The sequence below is a fragment of the Cygnus atratus genome, chromosome 2 (genome assembly GCF_013377495.2).
Source record: "Cygnus atratus isolate AKBS03 ecotype Queensland, Australia chromosome 2, CAtr_DNAZoo_HiC_assembly, whole genome shotgun sequence".
NCBI lineage: Eukaryota > Metazoa > Chordata > Aves > Anseriformes > Anatidae > Cygnus > Cygnus atratus.
Window position 1 is genome coordinate 66,642,886 of NC_066363.1, and position 25,657 is coordinate 66,668,542.

Genomic DNA, 25,657 nt, shown 5'->3' on the forward strand with positions numbered 1-25,657 from the left:
TTGCAAACAAAACGTGTTTTTGTATTAATATTTACAAACTATTGCAAGTCTGTAGCATTTGTCCAGCTTGCAGATACCAGTGGTACAACCCCCCCAATACATCAGTACTGAATTCTAAAGGTTTTACTTTAGAACTACTGAAAAAGCACTTCTTATCCAGTATTTTTTTTCATCCAAGCAAATATTGAATTAAAATATGAGTATTATATTTTCTTCATTTTTAAGACACAAGGGATCACAAAAGCATCCACCTTTTTTAGATCCAGGGTAGAATGAATGTAGTGAGCATTTTCACGCAACTACAAGTATTGTTACTCTCATATCAAGTATTCTCTAGGGTAATGAAACATGAAACAAGAATTTACAAATATGGGGAAACAGAAACCACTTCCACAGATTATTATGGTTAGAAAATGGGAAACATTAATAATTATCACAATTCATTCAGCTCTGTCACTGCTGAAATAAAATATTCCTCTTTGAGGATGTTCAAGTTAAGACCTGAACAGAGACTGGTACATGATTCAATGGGAAACATTTCGTGATTGTTGTCATGATGCTAGAACAACGATCGCTGTTTAGTTTCTATAAAACGCAAATTCCGTAACACATTACTTAATATTTTTCAACCAAGATTCAGCATATATGGCAACTTTATACAGGGATCCTCACATGAAAGAGGACAAAATTGAGGTTTCTGCCATGTACAAAAACTTTATGATAACATAATACAATTAAAAAACAATATATATATATACACACACACACACACATACATATATGTATGTATATATATATATAACATACAACAGATTAGTTAGTAGTAGCATTTGAGGTTTCTGGAGACTGAAGAAATTCGTAAGGATCGTGAACCATGTCTTGCTGTTCTCCAACACTCAGATGAGAAGGACTTCCTGAAGCAAATGGGAAAAAAAAAAAAATCTAAACCTTTAGAAGTACAGAAAAATGATATAAACAAATAGCATGGTTATTTAGTATGTTGCCTTCAGTCTTTTAAAGCAACACAGACATTTAAATGATATTTAAACGGAGATTTTAAAAAGAAACCGCAAGATTCTTTAGTAATTGAGATTCTTTTTGAAAAGCAATTATTATTACTTTGAGTTGAAGAATTACACAAGATGTAACTTAGTATATCCAAATAACATCGCATACTTTCTTAAAAGTGACACCAAATTGTTGTGTGTTACCCTATCATCTTGTCTTATCGTTAAATTATTCAGTTGACAATGGAAGGCTATTGCAAAATCCTACCTGTGACTTGTTGCGTATAGGTATGCCACAGTTATATAAATTTATATTGTATAATACACATAACTATATAACATATTTGTTAGTATTTCCTAAAAGCATAAAATGCAAGGGCATATTGTCATCTGCCAATCAGTTTCATATACTGTGTTTATGTGGCTAGGTTTTGGTAGCTGTGCAAAAAAAGCAGTGCAACAGCTGTAGGAGAAAGGAGTGAGAAAAATGTGAAAAAACTATTCAGACACCAAGGTCTGTGAAGAAGCAGAGGGAGGAGGTGCTCCAGGCATTGGAGCAGAGATTCCCCTGCAGCCTAAGGAGATGATCATAGTGAACCAGACCCTCTGCAGGCCATGGAGGACCCAACAATGCAGCAGGATGCCCTGAAGGAAGTTGCAATCTGTGAAGAGCCCATGCAAGAGCAGCCTCCTGTCAGGAACTGCAGCCCTGCCAGAAAACCTGCTCCAGCATGGAACTGCAGCCCATGGGGGATCCCTGGAAAGGACCCACACTTGAGTAGTTCTTGAAGAACCGCAGCCCATGAGAGGGACCCATGTCGGAGCAGTTTCTGAAAGACTGTATCTGATGGGAGGGACTCTACACTGAAGAAGGGAAAGAGAGTTGAGGAGAAAGGAGAATCAGAGACATGGACTGACCACAACCCCCATTCCCCATCCCCCTATGCCACTCTGCAGGGATGAGGAAAAACTGATGGTGAAGCTGACCCTGGAAGAAGAGGGGAAGGGAGGTTTCGTTTTATTTCTCACTATCCTACTCTTTTATTAATTGGCAATAAATTAAATTACCCTTCCCAAAGTCAACTGTTTTGCCTGTTATGGTAATTACTGAGTGATCTCCCTGTCCTTATCTTGACCAATGTGTTTCTTTCATCATAGTTTTCTCCTCATCGTGCTAAGGAAGGAGAATGAGAGACGGGTTTGGTAGGTAGTCGGCAACCAGCCAAGGTTAAGCCACCACACTTCATAATTATTTCCATCGTGCTTAATATAAGTCTAAAATAAGTAACTACAACTAATGTGCTTAATTCTACAGACCAAAACTGTCTTCCCAGTTGCCTTTGCCATGTGTATTAAAAAAAAAAAGTTACCCTGCAGTCTGCATGCTTTATTTTATCAGAGTAGTTTCATGCTAAAGACCTATGTAAATTAAAAGGCAAATTTTAACTAGTTTAAATTATAATAGAAATACTGTAACTTCTATGACACAGTTAATTTACCAAGATGATGCTGGTCTCTTTCAGAGGTATTGGAGAGAGAACTCAAATTGGATGAAGGCCGAGATCCCACTCTGTCAGCTTGAGCCTCATGGAGGTCCTGCAGCAGCTTAGTTGTTTCATCCAGGTGTAAATGGTTATCATCATGGTCAAGTTCCTTCTTCACTTTCCCTAAGGGCCATCAGTTACCAACCAAAAACCTGTAATTAGCATACGTGGACTGACTCATGAATTACTAAGTCATTGTAAATAAATTCTAAAGTAAATTAATGCAAGTGTTTTCTATTACACAAATATCTGAATATTGCATTTTCCTCTGTACTTCTAAAAGGCATCAGCTACAGTTTTCAGTTTCAAGACACACATGTTGAAATGCATTTGGAGATATTGGAGGATGAAGGAAAGAACCATGGGAAATTGAAGTGATTCCTAGTATTTAAACAGCTATAACAGTTAAATTTGTCTTTGTGATCTGTTAAACTCCAGACAGGAAATAATAGATCTAGTTTGCTCCAAAGGAAGGGAAACCAGTAGGATAACTTAAATATTTAACCTAAAATATGGTTAACATAGAACGTGATTCAAGGAGGTGAAGAAATCCCCATCACAGAAAGTTTTAAGAAGGGTATCTTCTCCAGTTGCATTCATTTTACAGGAAGCCAAAGACTACTATGATGAAGAAAACACGCTGTTCATATGAAGACTTAAAAAATAAACTCTTTCTTCTCTTTGGACTGTCTTCAACACAGACCTTGCCTAACATTGCAAGAATTACGTGAAATAGAATATATCATAATCTCTCTCCAGAAACTACGTACTCAAGAAGTTTAATCATTTAATGAAAGACTAAAGCAGCAGCTTTCAATGGAGCAGGAGATTCACAGCAAAACGGACACCCCTAAACATTACCTATAAAACAGGTATTTATTTGTGTTTCTGAACTGCAGTAGTATTAGTGTGTGACAACATAATCCGAGCTTACAATTGCTTTTCAGATACTACTGCGTATATGGGAGAAATCTGTAGCATTTTTCTTTATCTTTCAATCACCTTTCTTATGATTTGTAATAGGTAGTTTAACATCTTTCATGCACTGCAAAAGTTATTTCTGATTCCATTCTTGAAGACATTTGGCCACCTCAGTAGCCTGCAGAAATGGGAACATTATATGTAGTAGCATTTAAAGTAGGATGCCTATACCGTATGTGGATTTGACACCATATCCCAATACTTTATACAGTCCCAATATACCATATCCCAATACTTTATACAGTCTTACTTTAAAATCTTTCCAATACCTGGAGTTTTTTTTTTTTTTTTTTTTTGGTTGGTTTGTTTGTTTTGGGACGTTCCAAGTGGTGATATCTTTGAGCTTTGTATATTTACTTACCTACTTCTGAAGTTATTTCAAAAGACAGCATCTGAAGCAATAACCTTTCTGAGCCAAAGCTCCACATTAATTCCTAATACTTAGGTTACTATGCACACATAAAACACAGGTAAAGCTACCAAAATGTGGAGGTACAAATACTTTGTTTTCTTCAGTGGTACAAGAAAAGTTACCTTTGCTAGCACATGAATGTCTCAAAGGAAAAACAGACTAAGGTTTCATTTATGTTGTACCAGCCCTAGACTTTTAGCTACGTTAACTGTAGATTTATTACTACTTTTAGAGCACTTTTTCTTCTTAGCAAATCCAGCTGTTATTTTGCCTAAATGGTACAACTAAACCATAACAGATGGCTTATATTTAATTACCTACCTAATGAACTTAACATGGAAATATCAAGAGATACATCTGAGTATGGTTTCATAGAGAGAAAGTCCAAGTCAGAAGTGTTACCATCTCCAGCAGATTCTCCAACCTAATTAAAAAAAAAAAAAACAACATAAAAAAAGGCTAACAGTAATGATAAGTTTCATAACAACTAAGAGTTTAAGATTAATCCACACTCCCAGAAGTGTGCACCATCAACACTTGAAACTGGAACTTCTATAACCATCTTGGCAAACTTTCATGTCACAAGCCAAATGTACCACCAGGACAGGCCCTGTCACATGAATGGCAAAAGGTCCAGAAAGAAACCTCCAAGGCAGTCGAAATATCTTACATCTCAACATCAAGGACTGTTGAAACTAATATTATCAGATCATCTCAAACTGAATTTCTTGCCAAATTCATCCCTGCTCCACAAAAGAACACTGGGGGAACCACTCCCTCACAAACAACTCCCAGAACCCCTTTTCCCTCAATGCAACACTGGATGTACTGAAAATTTTATTAACTAATAAAATCTGTAAGGTATGCCTCCCTATTCTAGACAGTATCAGCTGGAGCAGGACACTCTCTGCTTTTGGATAATGAAACAGAGCCTGCATTTTGTTTCAACTGCAATACTTGTATTTGCTATTACATGGCAAAAAGCAAGAGATCAAAGTAAGAAACTCATTAAGCTTCAAAATACATTTCATCAGAATTCTTTGAGGTTGCCCGGTCCAGCAGGAGGAATAGGACATGCAGGTATATATACGACCTGGTATTTCTTTTTTGTATTTCTAGAAAAGATAACATAGCAGTTTTATGAATTAACCTAACCAGTCATCTTCTAGATAAACAAAAACCCTTCCATAAAACTTAAGTTTCACTAGTCCGTATAATGTAATCCATATCATTTAAATGTGAATTGCCATGGAACACAGTGCATATCTTATGTTGTCACAAGTAATTTGCAAGATAAAATTAGTACGACTTAAAGAACTATTTATTGATTAGTAGCTGTTAAAGCCTAGGATATGCATTATTTTCCCCTACTTCCCAACTTACATTTTCAATGGATTGGGCAAAGCTGGTAAATACTGCTTTTTTTTTCCAGTTTTATGGCAGGTTGAACCTCAAATATTCATCATCAGCAGACCAACTATCTTTCAGATTCCTAAGTGATCTTTCTGACACTGGGATTTAGCTACGTGTACTGTGTTTGTTTAATTAACAAGAGAATAGAGAAAAATTGGACTAACACACTAACTAAAGTAAGCAGTGTCAGATAATCCTTTTTAAGTACTGAGCTTATTCTAGATACTGAAATTTTAAACCTCTACCTCAGAGCATGCACGTTCTTCCACTGAAGCACAATGAACGTACTCTGTATTCCCCATTTTCTACAAACCATTTTACCATAATCTGTTTGGAAGAATCTGGGCAGGTATTACGCAACTTGTGTTCTTCTTTTATGAGAACTGGTAGAACCTAAAAAAAAAAAACGCAAATCACTTTAGATCTTAGCATTTCACAGGTTATACGCTTATGTTTCCTAAGAATACTCCTAGCTTGTGTAATCGACTGGTTTACCACAATCAGATACTAAAACAACACAGAATGCTGTCTTGGTTTGTGATGTTTGGACAGATCCTCTAAAAGAAATTAATAAATAAAGACTAGCCCTTCTCTAATGGATGACCACACACATTCACATGAACAATTTAGAACTAGCCAGGATTCTAACAGACCATTTTTTCCTCACAATACAAAAAAGGTTCATAAATCATAGAATTATAGAATGGCTTGGATTGGAAGGGACCTTAAAGATCACCTAGTTCCAAGCCCACTGCCATAGGCAGGGATGCCAGCCACTAGATCAGGTTGCCCAGGGCCTCATCCAACCTGTTCTTGAATACCTCCAGGGATGGGGCATCCACAACTTCCATGCGCAACCTGTTCCAGTGCCTCGGCACCCTCTGAGTGAAATAAATGGAGTGTTATATTACACAGAATAGATGAACATTAAATAAATTTGAATGTTCACAGCCCAGACACTATCATGTTCTCTACTTCAAAGACGAAGACATTTTTTTCAATTAAAAAAAAAAAAAAACAAGCATCAGTATAACTTACTTTAACTTCATCCAGTGGTTTTATTGGGATGTTTCGTCTCTGGAGAGAAATAGCAAGAATTACTTTTATTCAACATAAGACAAAAGCTTCTCTTTTGTACAACTTCAAGCATATTCAAATTTCTCACACAAAATAAAGCTAGAATCAAGTATCAAGTATTTCAAGTATGTGTAATGAAATTACAACATAACTGTTATTGTTTTGACATCTTTTAGTATTACGCATTTTAACTAATCTTTGAGTCCCCTTATGCTATTTCTTCTATCTGTTAACTTCACATTCAAGTGCAGCATTTTAGTCATTACTTCAGTAACTTCTGATTCCAGATCGCTTAAGATTGCGCTTTCAGAGACAGTCATTATTACTCATATGTAGCAGCACAAAATACTCAAGCATAAAACACCATGGCATGTTGCTAATGAACCACATTTAACTGCACAAAACCTCCTCATATTCATAAAACAACTGGACAGTATTTCTTAGCGTGAAGAGCCACTGACCACTTGTTTGAAATTTCTTAACAGAAAATTTATTCTTTCAATATTCATACAACAAGGTAGCAAAAATGGTAAGGCGTGTGTTTTATTTTAAAGCTAAGTTACATACTTTGTATACACACGTTTCCACATGTAGAAGAATATTTAAAATATTATTTTAGAAGACTTTTTTTGAACTAATACTTTACATTTTTTTCCTGCTAGGGAGGTTTCATATACAAACTTTTTTTTTCCAGTACAGACTGGAAAAATACCCAGAAAATGCTGATGGATGTTCCATATTTTTCATTACATTTTCTCCTTTTACCCCAAAATTAACCACCCTCTCCTATTTTCTAAGGCTACAAAGGTTTACCATAATTTTTTTTTCACCATGTCAGGAAGTTTGAATACGTTCCACCTCTCCTCCCCTTCTCCATTCTTTACTTCTAGAATCAAAGTGTCGTCATTTTAACCAGCAGGCATTTATTTCAAACTAAGAGTGGTTTTATGAGTTAAAATAAGATGAAACAAGGTTCTGCAATTTCTTGTAGTTTATTTTGTCTTAGATTAACATTCCCAAATGCAAATATTTCCACTGGTATTATACACGTATCTGAGGAAATTTCCTCTTCAGTCTCAGTATGGATCTTCACGGTAAAGTGCTTTTGGAAAAAAGCTAAAAGTTTTTCTTTCAGACATATTATGCAGATTTAAAAGCTAGCACTGTTAGGTAATAGGTATCAGTACAGTGGTATTAATCCCTTCTCCAACACTTCAAATTATTAACCCTTCCAGAAAGAATACATTTTGCATTTAAACAAAGAAAAATAAATCCTTAAAACATCCTTTGCATTATAACTCAGAAGCAGAAACTTAAGTCATGACATTGTGTGACAGGCTGCACACAGCCTCAGTTTGTTGGTCTCCCCCCCCCCCACTATGCTGGTCCTGCTTGTTCCCTTCTGCAGTCACCTGGTGAACCACACTGGAGAATTGATCTAGCTGAGGGAAAGGTAGAGGAAGATTACTTCTCTGCTGATTAATTCAGTTAGCAATTTGGTTCACCACGTGGTTGTATGAACATCTGAGCCTGCACTGCTTAAATTGACACTGGAAAACAATGCCACTCAAAGAATATTAAAAAACAGATACAGGCCCGTCCTTGTTTTCATGAACCTGTGACATTTCCGTGCATCAAGGACACACCTGCTTTAGCTGATAAACAGTTTTGGAATGATCTCCATTAGTGATCTGGTCCAGAAGATCATCTACTATTTTCTTGCTGTAATTTCCAGCGTCCTTCACAAATTCTTGTAAGCTAGTAGGAATGGAGATACATCATTACAGAAAATGTTTACTTTCATAAAAGGTAACTTGTATGTTTTTCTCAAGCTATGGTGCATTACACCTACATTTCCCTTCTTCCTTTACTCAATCATGCTTCTTTAGAAAAGCAATTCAGGTGTTCAAGATTTTTTTTTAACCCACTACCAATAATATTTCAAGAGAAAATTTGCTGGTAGTTATGAAAAACAAGTTAGATATCTTATTTCCTTCCTTTAAACAAGAAACAGCAACAACAACAAAAAATCTAAGAAAACAAAACAAACTTTGGATTAATTCTCTCCCTCCAAGGCTGACAATGTAATGAGAAGTGGCATTTTCCTTTTCAGGGAGCTCTAACTGTTTTGAAACTCCCTGGAGAAAAAAAAAAAAAGTAATTTGTTTTTAAAATTGATTCAAATCTATTACTTACATATCCAAAACCAGTTACTCCTGGGTATAAAGCAAATGGCCAAATAACTAGCAACCAATAACATCCTGTGGTCAAAGACCCATAATAACAAGATCTGGAACAGTCTTAAAATAAATGTGCAAATTACAAAATAAGTAAAAAATACTAGATCACCCCCCCCCCCAAAAAAAAAAAAAAAAAAAAAAGGATAACAGCTAGAAAAGGAAGAGGATTTGGAGGCTCCCGGATGACATTTAGTCCAAATTGCTTTTAGTCATAAAATTGCTCTGAAATGTTAGACCTCTTAATAAGGAAGTGTTTACCTTAAGGCACACTGTATCCCAGTTTCATCACCATATGCTGTGTATAGGAGTTCCATTTCGTCTGATTTCAAATCATGAAAAACAGAGTTGTTTTGCATGGAAAGGGCTGTACTAGCACTGGTAAGAAAGGTAACTAGACAGGTAGAAATAGGAGATGACAAATGATTAATGCAAGTGTAAGAGATTACTTGAAAAGGAGATTTTCTTTTTCCTGAAATGTACAGAAATGTGTACTGCAGTGTTTTTTTCCTCCAACAGAAATCAACTGCAATATCCAAAGGAAACTCTAGAAATAATTTTAGCCAAATGAACAAATGTACATATTACCACTAGAAAATAAATAAGTTGAGTCCCTCCCCTTCCCCTAATACCAGCAACCCCAAATTTTATATTCCTACACTTCAAAAGAGCAAAGTCACTTAAAAAAAAAAAAATCGAAGTTTTTCTTCAGCCATTTTCTTCAGTCAAGATTTAACCAGGAAATTTAAAAAACAACACTTGCATGGTTTCTGTGACACTACAGTGCTACAAAACAGTGTGTTAGGAACTATTAGAAACGTCAGTGCTGGAAAAAAAAAAATGCACGTTTGAGTTGATCAGCACTCTTGTTTGTGAAATACTTGTCATATGATACAACAAAGCAAATGGCCAAAAGTTTCTTTCTCAACTCCAAATGCTGTTGCTCAGGAAAAAATGTTTTCCTCCACAGAAAATGGTGTACCTTAATTAAAAAGCTTCTATGGTACTTTCATTAATCAATAATCTCCTAACTAAGTTACGTTTAAATATGCAAAAAAAGTCATTACAATTAAAACTGCATTCCGCCGCAAATGGAATAATTATATATTATACAAATAACTAAGTGAACTTTTCCCTCAGGTATGACGGGTATGATCTGAAATTATCTTTTATCTAGAAATTGCTCAAATAAATCATCACAAAGTCAAAACATTCTTTGGCATTTACCTTTGTTTCTTCGTTCATCTTTAAAGCCCAGTGTAGTGAAGCCAGGTAATAATTTGCTTGACAGTGAACTCAGATCCACTGGGTGAGTCTCTTCCTCTAACAATTTGATTAAAAAGAAGATGATGATTTTTTTTTAAATCTCGTGTTTAAAACTTACTTATGGTGAACATTTAGCTGTTGCTATTTTAAAAAGTTGTAGTTACTGTAAAAGCAAAATTCTCTCTTAAGATTTATGTTTTTATTAAACATACACAGAATAATTTAGGTTCTCCATTTAAATTTCAAATACATGCTAAATATGTTTCTATCTCCTACTTAACTAAGTAAGCCAAAAGATCCTGCTATTTTACTTGCAAAGCATACAGCATCATCTGAAGTTCTTTTGCCAGCTGATTCATAAACATCCAACATTCAGATTTTATGAAAGCAATAACAACAACACAAACTAAAAGCAACTACTAATCAGTAGTTTGCCTATGGAAACTAAAATGATATAAAAAAACCTTATTAACGTAACTACCACTATGGCTACAGCGATATTCTTTTTTCTAAGGTTCTGAGAACTGCTTAATTAAAATGGCTAAAATAATTTGGAATATGTTTTCATGATAAATAAACAAATAAAACCAAGCCAACTAATCTGTATTTAGGACATTTCCAGTTACTTTAAAATCTCACTGACTATGTTATGAACTCTAGCAGTAATTATACTCAGTTACTGAATAACAGAAAGCAAATTTATCACTAGAACCTTAGTAGGATAGAAAAAAATAAACTACAATAAAAATTCAGATTATAGTATTAGCTGTAAATCCAGTGTAACTACTATTAACTCTACAATCAAGAAAGACCATGGAGCATAGAAACATCAGGAAGCAGTACAGTGCTTTACAGTACACAGTGAACATTTGCTCTCCAAAAATTACCATCACTACCTAAATTTTCAGTAGCATGATTTCAGAGGTATTAATCCCATTCATTTTATTTCATTTCTTCAGAAATACGTGCATCATAGCAGCCAAAATGCTCAATTTCATTCCAGAACAATTTAATCCCAAATGAAAAAGAATGCAGACAGTAAAAGAAATACAGGTTTGCAACTCCTTATCAAAAAATCAACAGAAATGCGACTACCCAAAAGGGTTCATGCATTCCTGATACAGGTAAGCTGTAAATCAATACCAATCTCAAAATGTACAGAGAAAGGAGTACTAAAATCAACATGACATATGGCAGCATAAGGACTATGCTATGTCATTCGTTACAAACTTTGAAGACTTCTATATTCTGAGCTCAAAACTAAAAAGAGTGGAAAGTGTAAGATAATATAAATAATTTGTGGTAGTAACACAAACAAAAAGCATAGAAAAGATTAAGGAACTACAGAAAAAAAATAAGCAAAACTTAGTTAACTTCAAACAAATTAAACCAATAATTTAGAACAGAAACGCATATACTGAATCATCTTTTACCTTTTTTGAATCTGTGCATATCACATTCGTGTACCATTATAGCAATTTCATTCACATTTTGTCTATTAAATTTTAATAGTCTAGCTAATTGGAGCAAAAGCTTGTCATCCAAGTTCTCTGTAAAGTTGTAGCAATATGTAATTGCTTATAAGGAGATATTATTTTATGTCACTGTTAGCACCATTAAAACAGAGCATCTGAAAACTTGACAGGTAAAGAGAAACATTTCTATTTAGTACCTTCAAAATAAGCTGCTGGGGAAAACTGTTATGGGAGTACAAATTTACTAAAAAGGAAAACAAAACCCAACAACAAAACAAAACAAAAAAACAATTCATCTGTACTGCACAGGATCTGTATGTACATTTAAGACTACAAAATCTACTAGAACATTCAATATTATAGAAAGGTTTGCTTAGAAGATTACACCATTTACCTTCTGCTTCTGGATCAGATGAATTTACTACACTAAATAATAAAGTTCCATCTCCTCTTTTTTTTAGATAACCGATCTGTAAATACAACCACAAAGACATAGATGTAATCATTCAAAACAGCCCAAACTCAAAGGAGATGCCTGCTTACACAGAAAATTTTAAAAAGCATTTTTAGCTGTATTCAGATCTTCCCAACTAGTGTTCTAACTTCTATCTGCAAGCTACTTTACTTCTTATTTTCTAGTCTAGACTGAAATACTTCTTTATGCATCTCACCCACAACTTCCTCTAATTAGAAGTACTATCGTGAACACACTATCAAATTCTTAAAAAGGAAGAAGTGCTGTGACAGACCTATCAGAGCACAAACGTGATGGTAAGAAGACAAAAAGAGATCTATCTGAAAGATGATAGAACACACTGACCTGTAAAGATCACAGGTCTGTTTGTTGCCACAACTGAGGCAACAAACTAAGCTGATGTCAGAAACTGACTACACGTGAATCATGCAAAAAATTTTGTAACTTCTCAGTAAAGACAAACAGAAATGTATATTCTACCTAAATATTTCCAAGTAAGTTTAACAATATACCTCTGCTTTTTTTTTTGTTTATTTTTATTTTTGCTTCCTCTAAAAAGTTGAAAACTCTGTCCATACACAATGCCAAAGCTAATGATGGCATTAAAGAAAAAAGAAGCATCAATGCTGGAAAGAGGTATGAACAAGAATAATACCTTCAAGTGACAGCAAAAGTTAACAACAGGTGAACTTCAAGTATGTGTCAGTGTTGCCTACTGGGGTCTGCAGTGCACTGTCCAGCTGATTAACAGCCGAGATATAAAGAGCTGCATACCTTCCTTAAACAGCACTGACTTGCTCTCTTCAAAAGTGACTGCTTCATGAAAGGCACTTTCAGTAATGGTAGCAAGTAGCAGAAGATGGACATTGCTGTAAAGGTGGTGGGTTGTTTCTTGTTTGTTTGTTTGTTTTTTAACGAAGAACCACTCTTACTTTAGAGGTTTCCAAATAGCCTTCAATCCTAGTGATTCTTCTTCCTAGCTTCAGAAATATACCAAAGAAGCTAAACCTTCTCCCACTGTTCTATGAGGCTTCACTTCCTAATCCAGCTGAGCCTAAAGTGACTACAGTCAAGAGCCATGGTTCAAGAAATACATTTAAGTTGGAAAACACATTACTATCACTAATGCTTCAATGCAAATCTTTCTTCTACAACAGTAGTTAAAAGATCAGGTTGAAAACGCAGGATTTAGCAACATCCTGAATCCTTTTTTTTTTTTTTGATCGCAGTGGTCACTACTGTATGTGACAATGAGAAATCAGGCCAAAGTACAATGGTGGTTCATAAGACTCCACATGATGCAACGGAAACAGGGTAACATATATATCTCAATACAGACATGTAGGGAATGCCTGCAGCATTCACTCCAAACCCTAGCAGGAAGTAACAAACAAAATCACACAGCTAAGAAAAATATAGCCTATAAACAGATCGTGCTGAAGACAACGTACTATCACTGAGCTTTTCCTATTAGTTCCTGGAACAGCATAAAAAAATCAAATACTTTGAATGGTATCAGCATCATGTCCAAGATGATCAAGCTTGTGGTAAGCACCATCCAAAATTCCCACCCAGACAACCCACTGCTATTTCCTCCTGGTCACTGAAGGATGTCTGTATTTTGTAATCACACAAGAATGTGTGATAGTTGACAGCCACTACCGGTAGGTACAAGACTAAAAGAGGTTCCAGACTTCTCATTGAAAACAGTAAGTTCATACTTAAATACTTCTTAACTCTGTTAGGATCAGGGAGGAATCTTAATAAACCTTTAACCTATGCCAAAGTTTGTTCCTTCTGTTGTTGCAGCATTAAGAGAGTGCCATGTTATTTTAATCACTTTCAATACTAAGGGTTGCAATTAAGGAAACCAGATCAAAGACCGACCAATGTTCACTGTTTTCTGCAGGTAAATTTTTAAAGACGTTCAAAGCATGATACAACTTGAGATCCATTTAGGATGCCCTAAAAGAGCTTCCATGGGAACTAAGTGATAGACAAATCACACACAGCATACGTTACCCTTCCTAGATGCTACAGTCTCACTGCAGCACTAAAGCCTATTTTCCAAGATGCAACAATGCAATTAGGCACATCACGGAATTGTGAAATTGGTCATGAAATAGACCTTGCTGTTGGGAAGATATCGATTGATCCTATCCCGAGCCTCATCTGCTGCATGTTCCACTAGTGCCAGGACGTGTTCTTCAGCAGTGCTGTCTGTCAGGCTGCACGCATTTCCCTCGGGTTCAAATATGCAACTAAAGAAAGAAAAGAGTAGTAGTTGTAGAAATTAAAAGATAAAACAAAGGGCTAAAATTCTGAGCTTGCTAAACAGATTAGTCCCACTCCTTTCCCAGTGAGAGTCTACTTTCGCGTTTCAGTAGAATTATAATCATAATACGAAACTGAAGTTTTTCAGCAGAAGCTAGCTTATTAACTGTTTCTGTACCTTGATGAACATAAAGGAAGAACTTCAAGACAGAAATTGGGATTAATTTTTTTACATCATTACAAGGTGAATGTTATATGCATCCTTGGTCTCCCACATAGACAAATATGCTATTACAGCAAATTCCAAACAGAAAGATGCAGAAAAGAAATTACATGATGAGGGAATGGACAATCTGCAATTCTGTGGGGAAAATATACAAACAAACAAAAAACCCCAACAGATTGCAATTATGAGGATTATGTCACGTAGTTCCCAGAAAGAACAGGACATTACTCCCAGTCAAATAGAGATTCCTTTTAACTCCTACGTTTGTTAATATTGGCAATCAGTGTTCATACTCAGTCACACCATTCCTGTTTATCTTTTAGTAGATCACTTTTCGTTACAGCACCAGAACAATAAAACGTAACAAATAAGCACACCTCAAATGGAACAGGACATAATATCCTCGCTATTATATAACAATAGAGAAAGGCAGTATTACAAGAGGGAATGCGAAAGTACCAGTAGGATATGGCAGTCTTCATTAAATATATAAGTAAATCTCTGTACATCAAAATCTTTTAGGGTATTATGTAGAGATTACACACTAAGGGCCAAATGCCTTAGGTACTAGGTAAGTGAATGTAGAGCACCTCTACCCAAGATCCATTTCCTTGTCCCGGGTTACCTTCTTCTATTTGCTTAGCTAAGATTTTTCTTTCTGTATAGAGATTCAGATCCAATACACAGAAAGTTTTGCTATTAAAGACAATGGAAAGATCGCAGGGTCACGAGAAAAATATGTTAAAGCTTTTTGTTCCAATGAAACTTAAGGAAATGGTGCATACAGCAGCAAACTCCTCGAAAACAGATACTTTCCATCACTCTACAGAATGCATAACGGACAAGAATTTTAAGTGAATGTTCGGCAGGTACACTGGACAAAATTTTCAAAAAATGCTTAGATATTAAGATAATCAAGTCCCTTTCTAAACTACAGCACAGAGGTCTAAACTAACACTTTTTGAAAACATTGATTTCAGCTCTTTGCTTTTAACTGTGAATTGTGAAGGCAAAAATATCTCCTACCATGTCTGATTCACTACCCAAAGTTCTTATTGTACATCAAAAAGAATATTTATCACACTGGTGCCAAAATACAATTGGTTTAAAGGTCAAATTAATTAGCAAAGAAATAGTTCTGAGTACTGAAATTACATAAACACTGAAAAGAACAGGAAAGTAAATTTATAGCAAAACTGATCCCAAAGAAACTGGAAAGCAGGATACAATTCACAGTCGTATATTTCACATATTCTTGACTATGTGATTGCACATTAAGGTTGATTTTAAAGACAAAGCAGTACCATGTTGCTTGGCAGTCTCAATTTCCTTTTCTGTTAGCTCTCTTTACTTGAAGACAAGCACACAAAAAGCGGCAAAGTACAAATGTACTTCTATAAGGTAGTTTACTTAAGAAGTAATCAGAAAAGGAAACCTATTGTTCTGGGTATCATACAAACCAAATAATGGTATCCAATAAATAAATCAATCAATCAATCAATACATCTGTATGAGGTCCCATTATACAGAAAGCTACATTCAATTAATTCCTGTATGTAATCTATTAAACACAATACACTTTGATCATTGCCTGTTATACAGCAGCAGGTGTGTTTCTGTATGCTGACATCAGAATAGCCCCAGAATTACTCAGTTTAAAAATATTTTTAAAGGTTTAAAGATTTGCTGTCTCCTATTGCCACAAAATACTTTTCTTCCCTCCGATATTAAATAGGATTACAAAAATGTTCTTGTTACACTAAACACGTGACTGTTTAGAACTTCTTTTTAACAAAAACGTGAGAGCATCAACTTGAAGTAAGAAACTACTTTTTTCCTCTGGATGTTTAAGAAAGAAGACTGCAGGACATATCTCCATAATCAAATTATTTGATACATAATTAGCAGTGCTCTGTTACAGTTTGATTTTTATACAATTTGTCAACTAAATTCCAGTTGATGTAATGCTCTGCAATCTATCCTAGGACATCTATGTAAGACGACATTCACTAAACAAGGTAATTTCCTTCTAAATCAGGGTTTCTGGTACAATCTCCTCATAAAATAGAAAAAAAAAACTATTCAATTTGTCCAAAATTAGGTTTTAGCAGTAAAGACATGATTTTGTGACAAGGGGGTACCTGTTGCTAGAAGACAGCTATTTACACTACCAAAGTATTTTACAAAGAAGCTTAGTAACATTTCACTGGGAAGAGGTTATCATCTGCTTTAGAAATAATCTTCTGTACACCTATATCCTGCCAGATAAAACTAAAGTTAAATAAAAATCATTTACTGATCTGGTCCACTTTGCCCTCTCACAAAGATACTGTTCAGATTTTGATACACACCAACACTTTTTTTCTTTTTAAAATGAACACAGTGATTTTCCATCAAGTTTGACATTAGCCACAAGATCAAAGTAAAAAAATCAAAGTTATGACAAAACATGAAAATTTTGTGTCTATGTTAAAAACCCTACTTATTTACTGCAGATGTAAAGAAGGATAAAATATTAATATATACATATTAACTGTAAGCTAGTGTTCAAAAGAATATGCAGTAATTCTTTGAGTTGCTTGTTTCAAGTTGGAATACACTGGATTATTAAACTACCTCTAAGAAATAATAAATATATTAAATTGCTCATTTATCCTACGGACCACAAGGAAAAAGGACACAAGGAGTCTATTCTCAATTCTTTGCTGCTGTCTGATATTACAAAAACTGCAACAGACCAGTAAGCACACCCGTTAAAACCTTTACCTAATAACTTCTTTATTTTGCTTTTTAGATTTCTTGGTAGTCTCTACTTGTACAGGAACAACTTCAGGGACAGGTTCCTCAACTGATGTGTCTTCATCACCCAAAAGAGCTGCCTGCTGAGAAAAATCCATGTCCTGCATAAACGACATGCTGCGCTTCAAAGCTAACAGCCGTTCCTAGAATCAGAAAGGACAGAGCAGCAGGGACTTAACCTTTCCCTCACAGCCAAGATGCTATGATAATGGGATGGGATGGGAATGGCCATGGCCTTATTTTGTTCTTAATGCCTCGTTTCCAATGGTGATGCAACATGATTTGGTCATGGTAGCATGGCATCAGAATTTCTGCAGCCCAACTATCAAGAGAGAAACAAACAAAAACCCATGCATGTGCAAAGACAGCTGCCTATTTTACACAACTCTTACCATAACAGACCTGCAACACAAACACGTTCACACACACGCACACACAAAAAGGAGCTCACAAAAATAATTCAATTTTACAGACTAAAATCTGCATTTGAATAAAAAAAATGTGTGGGTTTGCACATGCAGATCTGTGAAATACCTGAAACCTCCCATACACCCACCCATCTTTAAAAAGAAAGGCAGAAATAAAACTTAAATAGTATCTTATTTTCAAAGTTGAACCCAGAAGCAATGTTTTATAGTTGGATTTTAGGCACTTAGATTTTAGGCACTTCCACTGACGCCTGTGGAATAAGCTCCTACAGACTTCAGTGATGCAGATGAGGCTGACAAATAAAGGTGTGTTTATAATACAAATGCCGTCAAGCCTTTAAATATAGCAGCATAAATAGGTACTGCTATAATTAATGGCAGATGGATGAAATAACAAGACTATTAATTATGTTCCTTTTTTTTTTTTTTTTAGAATGATTGAAAAACCAACAACCCCGAAACAAAGTATTTCTGCTTTGTTTTTAATAGGTCTCTTACTTTGCTCATCATCTTAAAGCCTGTGTGCAGTATCTTCTTGGCTAGCTTGTAGTAAACAGTATCTGGTCTGTTGTACGTCATTGCATTATCACACATAAGTTTAAAATCTGCCTGTAGAATGCAAAACAAAAACCTGTTAAAATTTCAAACTCCTTTGTTAACTGACTGGCAGTTACCATTTCATCAAGGCAGCTCTGTCAAAAACATTAACCACAATAACATTCTAGCAGCAAAAGCAGAAGACTCATGGAAAGCCAAAAGGGAAGACTAAATTGTAAAGGTTTGAGCCCTTTTTCTCTTTTCCCTTATTCAGAATGCTCAGATTTGTCTGGAATTGTTTTTCTTTGTGTATAAACAAGTTTTGCCTGTACGTCAAATGTAACGTTTCCTCCTAATAAATACATATCAAACGGACAAAATGTAGAAGAACTACTATTTGTCAAATCACTTATAGGAAATCTAAGCCATGTTTTACTCACCTTGCTGGATTTTTCTAAGGAAGGAAAAAAAAAAAGAAAGAAAAACAAGCCAATGCTCGCAGCCAAGGCTACTGTTACATCAATACCACGCTAGAAAATAACACTGAAGGCAGCTGATGGAATTTCATGAACTGGTTAAATAAAACTCCCTTCCTTCCAAGAGCTGACATCATGAAAAAAAAAATATCAAACTGTACTGTCTGTAAAACAACAATGCATGCAATAAAGTATTACAGCAATGCCAATACCCAAAATAGCTAAGACAAGTTGCCAATAACTTTGCCACATAAGTTCTGCCAAAACACCATTCCAAATGAAGTTATATGGAAAACTATACGGAAATACACAGCTGCTATTGTATCTCACACAAAATGCTTAAGTAACTCCAGTTTTCTTGCAGATGTTTAAATTACCATTTAATCAATCTAACCCAGTCTAGATTTAAAAAAAAAAAAAAAAAAGATAAGAAAAAAAGAGCAGCTACAGGTTCCTTAAAACAACTTAATCCTTTGTAATATTCTTACTCATATTTATATCTAGAAGCATGAATTCTATATAACTTCAGAGTATGTACTTGGTTTCCGTGGTAATTTGCAGTAGACTGTGGTAGAATAGGAAACTGGGAAATAGAGAACTTCCACAGCGATAAATAAAACAACAAACCCATTCTAATACAAAGAATATACTGAGTTCTGAATATATGCATGCTAAAATAATTTAAGAAAGGCCTCTAAAATTAATCTTTGATTTCTTCGTGAGGTGTTCTGAAATAACTAAATCTCTATCAATTCACCTTGAATTCAGTGACTGATTTGTATTCATTTGCTGCAATTTTTTCCTTCATAGTACCAAAATCCATGGGGTGCTTTATTATCATGGAATATCCAGGAGCAATGGCATCCGTGACTGGAAAAGCAAAAAACCCATGAGGATCTTTCCTAAAAGTAAAAAAAACAAAACAAAACAAAACCACAAACTTTTTAGATTTATATAAGCAAACAAAATGGCCATTGTTTCTATACTACATTAACAGCATAAATGGGCAGTCTTTTTAAAAACGACTGAAAACACTCTCCCAAAAGAGAAAAATACTTGAAAAGTTCCCTGATGCAGGAGAAAATTTTGATTATGCATGCGTAGACTTTCTGAAAGAGATTCAGCTAGTTCTTGAATTATGTAATTATTTCTTGTATGCTTTCTCTATCTCTAGTTACACTCCAAATGGGTCTTTTGGCTTCACTGAGTGAAGAGGCTTCACCTCATTCAATCTTCTTGTTCGTAAAATCCTCTAAAAATAACTGCAGTGTTTACTATTTTACATTAGTTCTAAATTCAGCTTCTTGCTATATAATAAGAAAAGAAAAATCAAAGATTTTTGTAATTTTCTTTTCAAAAATATGAGCTACAGGGTTAACATAAGAAAAAACACATACAAACAATAAAAGAAAAAGCTTCTCCAAATCAGAAGATTATCAAGCAAGCAGGTATATATTTGCTTTGGCATCTGTCAGAGGACGTAGAATAAAACACAACTTCTTAAGTACAGTTCAATCTTCAAGCTATTACAATTAATAACTGTTTTCTTTTTTTTTTAATTCCCTAAATTCAGTCTTCAATATTTACTAAATCTTCAGTTGCAACATACCCTACACCCAAAACATACCATGCTTAACCCCAGGCATTGTTGGTAACAATATTCAGCAACTAATCTTTAAAAATTAACAAGTCTGACGCAGTTGCAAGTTACCAAAAACATATTACAGCTACTACAGTCATTTAGGCATTATTCGCTAACAGAAAACCAGGATAAGTTTTAAAGTAACACGTATGTGCTAGGCAACGTCAATATAACTAGATACAATATGCTTAATACCTTTGAAGCTGGCGAAGGAAGTGTTCTAGTAATTGCTGGATTGGTGTGCTCTCATTTTCAGCTGCAGTTTGAGATGGAAACATGGATAAGTGCAATGAAACAGAGAATACAATAATTAAAAAAAACAAAAACAAAAAACAGACAAAATTGTAACTACAAGTGCAACTTGTACTGGTTTAGAGATAAATGAGACATGGATTTCAATGACAGCAGAAGCACATCAGATAATCTATTTATAAGCATACAGTAATGATTTATTCATCTTTATTACTTAATCAGTTTTAAACATAATAAATTAAAAACTAGTAGATATTAAATTAGATGCAATGCTAAGTCTATTAGTAAAATTTCTTAAAACTAATAAAGTGAACATAAGGTGTTATCTATTTAAAAGAAAAAAGAACCTTTGCTGCTCAAGTAGTGCACTTGGGAAATCCACATTCTGATATTTTACCAGTGCAATTTTAATAGTTCCTTTGCCATAACACCAATGCAATTAGCACATCTGAGATTCAGTCTAATCTTTTCAGTCAAAAAGACGAGTGACACACAGATGCAGACTTCCCGGAAAGATAGGTATAGATTAAGGTATTACCTAATGTACAGATTAAACGATAAACGCTACAAATGTTAGCTACCTGGTCCATGTATATACTTAAGAGAGACTGGCTCTCATGTGAAGTTTGAAAAATTAAAGAAGCATCCTGAAATCTAGAATTAGAGCTCCAACTCTTCATCATGAAAATGGAGAAACATTTCCCTTCTTAACCAAAACAGCTAAGACAATTTATATGCTTTCACACCTGTCTTTTTCCAAGCAGATGAAAACAGAACCCTAGTTAATATAGGTGGCAGTTTCTAGCCTGACAGCTTTTCAGGACTCGAGACTCTCCAGAGACATAAAGCTTTGATCAGAAAATGTCAGTAACCCCTATCAGGGCACCTTTACAGTTGATGGACAAATTCCTAATTTAATATTAGAAGTCATTATAAGTAGTCATAATTGTAGTAGCCATAATTAAAAATTCCTCAACAAATGGCTTGACCTGTTAACGGGCAGCGTTTTGAAAATAAGACAATACATTCCTAGACACAACATTTACTACTAAGTTCCAATTCAAGGCAGATGTGTACTAAGATCATGATATATCTGAACATTCTGTGTGAGAAAAAGCTTCCACTGAAAAGTGTTGAAAACCTGAAGGGATTAAACTTGCAGAGATTACCATACACAACTGATATAAATGTTGGCTAGTGATGAGACTTAAATAAAACTGGTATGGAATTGTAGGGACTACGGTCCTTAGAGACATCCTATCACAACTTATCTGCCATACTTTTGATGAAAAAAGTAATACTCAAAACTTAAATACTTAAATATTTATATACTTACATACTATATTAATATACTCTGATGCTTAAAACTCCACACAGATTATAAAAGAAGACTATAGCAACAGCTAAACCGTCTACAAGCTTTTTCTCTTGAACTGAGCAAAGCTTAATTTCAGACATTATGACCATTCCTCTGTAAACGCCAAGGAAATGCTAAGGAGGAGGAATTGCGGAACACCAGGCACAATGACACTTTATTCTACCTAGTAACAGGAGCCTGAACTAGATGTCTTCAGCATGTTCAATCTATGAAAACATACCTACTAAAATGCAGCAGCAACAAGAGGAATATTGATTTTTCAGACAGTGTTTTCAACATTCAGAAGTTTCTGCTAAGTCTCTAGAGTTCAGAAAATTCTCGTGGAAATTTTACATTCTGGTACCTTGGCAAAAGCTTGATTACTTTGTTGTCGGTGTTTTTAAAGCACTCAAGATGATTTAAGTTTTCACACTGCTCACCTTGCTGATTTCTGCATGCTCTGACAGGACGATCTGGAGGAGGTTCAACCTCCACTTTTTTTTCCAGGATCAAAGTCATCAGTTTCTCCTTCAGTGTCACACTGTTCTTTCTCCCTTTTCCTCTTTTTCTCTTCCTAGTACAGAAGGAAGAAAACAGGTCTTAGAACATACTTGGAATGTGCTATTCTACACACAAAAAGGTAAAGACAGTAATTTTCTATTTGGAATATTCAAGGTATATCTGACCTGTAACATGTAATAATACTGTTTAAACAATAGCGTCACTTCAACTGCCACTTGTCAATTTTTATTCCTGATTATGTAATACTGTTTACCTTTTTCCTCTTTGTATTTAATGCACTACTGTTCTCTCATTAGCTCCTAAAAAGAATGTTAAACTCTGAAGCTATTTACACGTGAAATTGCATGTTAATACCCACATCAGAGAGTAAACAAAGCTAATTTCTGATTCAGTAAAGAACAGTCTGTAGATCTGCTTTCATCTGTGTGTGTTTTGTTGCTTGATGCATTAAACAGGAATCAATAAAATACGCAATAATTCAGTAACAGTATAAAAGTGCCACAAGAAATGCTCTGACAGGGGTGGCAATTACTGATCTCTTCCTGAGCTTCAAAGCAAAGATATGCTCGAGTCATTCTTACAGTAACTACTCATGTTTGCACAGAAAAGCATACTTTGATTAACCTTGTTTAGACTACAGTTTTATTACTGATCTACCCATTAGTTTCTTTTGTATGCACCAGTAATGAAGTTCTGGAGAAACAAAACAAAACAAACAAACAAACAACAACAAAAAAAACCACACACACCAAAAACACACACCCAAGAAAAAGCACAATGCCCTTGCATTAAACGTGGTTCTTTTGGTACATTTCAACTCCCAGACCTATACGTAACTGAAACATTTGAAAACGTTTCTACAAATAAAGTTTTCCTCTCTCTGTGCTGTGTTCAAGAGCTTCTGAACAATCCTACAAAATACACCACCTTCAAGTAAACCGAGCCCAACAAATCAATTTGAAATAACACTTTAGCCATAAACACACACAAAGGAGTACAGAAAAACTGTCAGATGAGAATAAAATGACAGCATAGAACTTAGAAAGCAGAGAGGTCAAAGTATGATTAGTACACAAAATCAGTATTATTAAAACAAAACTGTAGTGTCAGTGCCTTCTTGCCAATTTCAACCTCACTCCTCAACATGAGTCGTGTCCTTAGGCATAACTAAGGTGATCACAATTTCTACTAACAAAGCCACAAAGCCACAAATGCAGGTTATTCTAAACAAGAGATGCTAAGACTACTGTATTACAGTACTCAACAGAGCACATTTTAAAAACCTGTTTTGAGTAAACATATAAGTTTCAATATCCAATATCTTGTAATGTATTAGGGACAGAAGTTCATTCTGGATTTATTTGAAAGAACAAAAACACCCTCTTCAAAGGGTAGCAAAGCATGTTTCTGACCTGGGTGAAATATGAAACATCAGACTTAAGAACAGAAATATTTCTACCTAGAGACAAAACAAATGGATAGGAGAAAGAGCAGTTAAAAGAAACAAGCTTTTACATTATTCAACAAGTCATCACTTAGGTATCACTCTTCTAAATGGAAGAAATGCACTAAGTCCCATACAGGGGTTTTCTACAGTTTTGAAGTGTGAACATTTTTTGATTTGATTTTGATTGATGAAGTTTCCAAACAATGACCTTCCTACAATACCAATTGAAAAAAAAAAAAAAAAGAAAGAAAAGTGTTTCTGTACACCGAACCAGATTTTACATCTGATAAGTGTGCATGTCTGAATTCAGGTATGTATGAATTCTAAAAGTAACAGCTTACCTTTCTCTTTCTTCTTTCTTCATCATCAAGATGCTTTTCCTTTTCTTTCTCAGACTTTTTTTTCTTTTTTTTCTTCTTCTCTTTATGTCGTTCTCGCTCATGATCTGATCTGTCATCATAGTAACTAGAATCATGCCCTGACCCAGAAAGTTCAGTCACTTCACTGCCTCCAACTTTAAGTACCAGTTTTAAAGGTTTTTCCAAAGGCTTGTCTACGTAATCTAAATTAAAAAAATAAAAAATAAAGAAAAGAAAAGAAAAGAAAAGAAAAGAAAAGAAAAGAAAAGAAAAGAAAAAAGAAAAGAAAAGAAAGTGATGGCAATTAAAGTCTTATTAGGGATGCTTCTTCTGGAAGTGCTATTTACAAGAATCTGCTATGGTTTGAAAATGCACGCAATACGTTCAGAGATAAATGCAATTGCGAAGGCTAGCAAATCCACATTAAGCAGCTGCTGTTGACACATTTAATATCATGACTTCCAAAAACCCAGAAAATACAAGGAACTAACTCCTTGGCTCTCCATAAAAATATCACAGATGCAAGTATAGTTCTTGCGTCCTACCATAAGTCCAATTGTCAGTGCTTGCAAAACACAAACTGTTTCTAAGCTTAAAGCACCTGACAACCAACGGTAACAGTAGTTATTTCACTGGATTTTTTTCCTGTCAGCGTTTGAACTGTTTGCTAGAAGCATTTCCTGTACCTGCTAAATGACTAATCTTTCAACACGTCCTCCCACAAAGTAAAACCTCAATTGTTACATGAGAATTCTAAATACATCTAAAAATGTTCCCTGAGTTGTGCAGCATGACAAACGCTTGTCAGAACAAGGTGAAAACACGTATCACTCAAACACTGATATACTAATGGGAATCCCTCAATAAGAGCCGTACAAACCACGAAGACACCCGGTCTCAAACACACCATGACACTCCACGCCAGCGTCCCAGCGCCTGCTCTGTGTTCTCAGCTCCTCTCCCGAGCCGCCTTCACGCGAGAAGGCCATCTGCTTCAACCCTGTCTCTCCTGCCGAGGGGGGTCCCTGCTCTCAGGGAAACGCTCCACTCAGCACTTCCGTTTCTCCACAGCCGGCGGTTCACCCCTGTAACGCTCACCCACGCAAACAAAGGCTTCTCCCTTCAGGCGCTCCGCTGCGACCCAGCCCACGAAGGGATGCCGAACCCTGCCGACAGCCACGGGGATAGAGACACGTCCTCAGGTACAAGGGGGCGTCCCCCGCTCCCGACCGCTCCCCCTCACCCCCCACGAGTTCTTACCGCTGTACGTGGTGGCAGAGGCCGAGCGCCATTCCGCCTTCTCTGCCTTGTGTTTCTTGTGCTTCTTTCCCATAGTAGAGCCTACCCCATCAACCGCAAGTTCCCTTCTCCCCGCCGGAAGCACTCAAAGCGGAAGGATTCTGTCCCGCCCCCCCTTCTCTGAAGGAAGATCCCGGTCGAAGGGAAGGAGG

At 35.5% G+C, this 25,657-nt stretch overlaps 1 protein-coding gene across 1 annotated transcript; it reads right to left on the reverse strand.

Annotated features, from left to right (window-relative positions):
* On the reverse strand, positions 1–25,650 carry BRD9 (bromodomain containing 9). The gene is given in 18 exon segments (XM_035568848.2): positions 1–914; positions 2,507–2,674; positions 4,266–4,368; positions 5,679–5,750; positions 6,396–6,434; positions 8,081–8,192; positions 8,933–9,065; positions 9,899–9,994; positions 11,807–11,882; positions 14,016–14,148; positions 17,154–17,329; positions 18,113–18,223; positions 19,385–19,529; positions 20,465–20,525; positions 22,319–22,379; positions 22,381–22,452; positions 24,189–24,409; positions 25,467–25,650. Coding segments are annotated over 18 exon segments (1,953 nt in total). The 5' UTR covers positions 25,540–25,650; the 3' UTR covers positions 1–813.
* Positions 25,651–25,657: the final 7 nt, after the last annotated feature.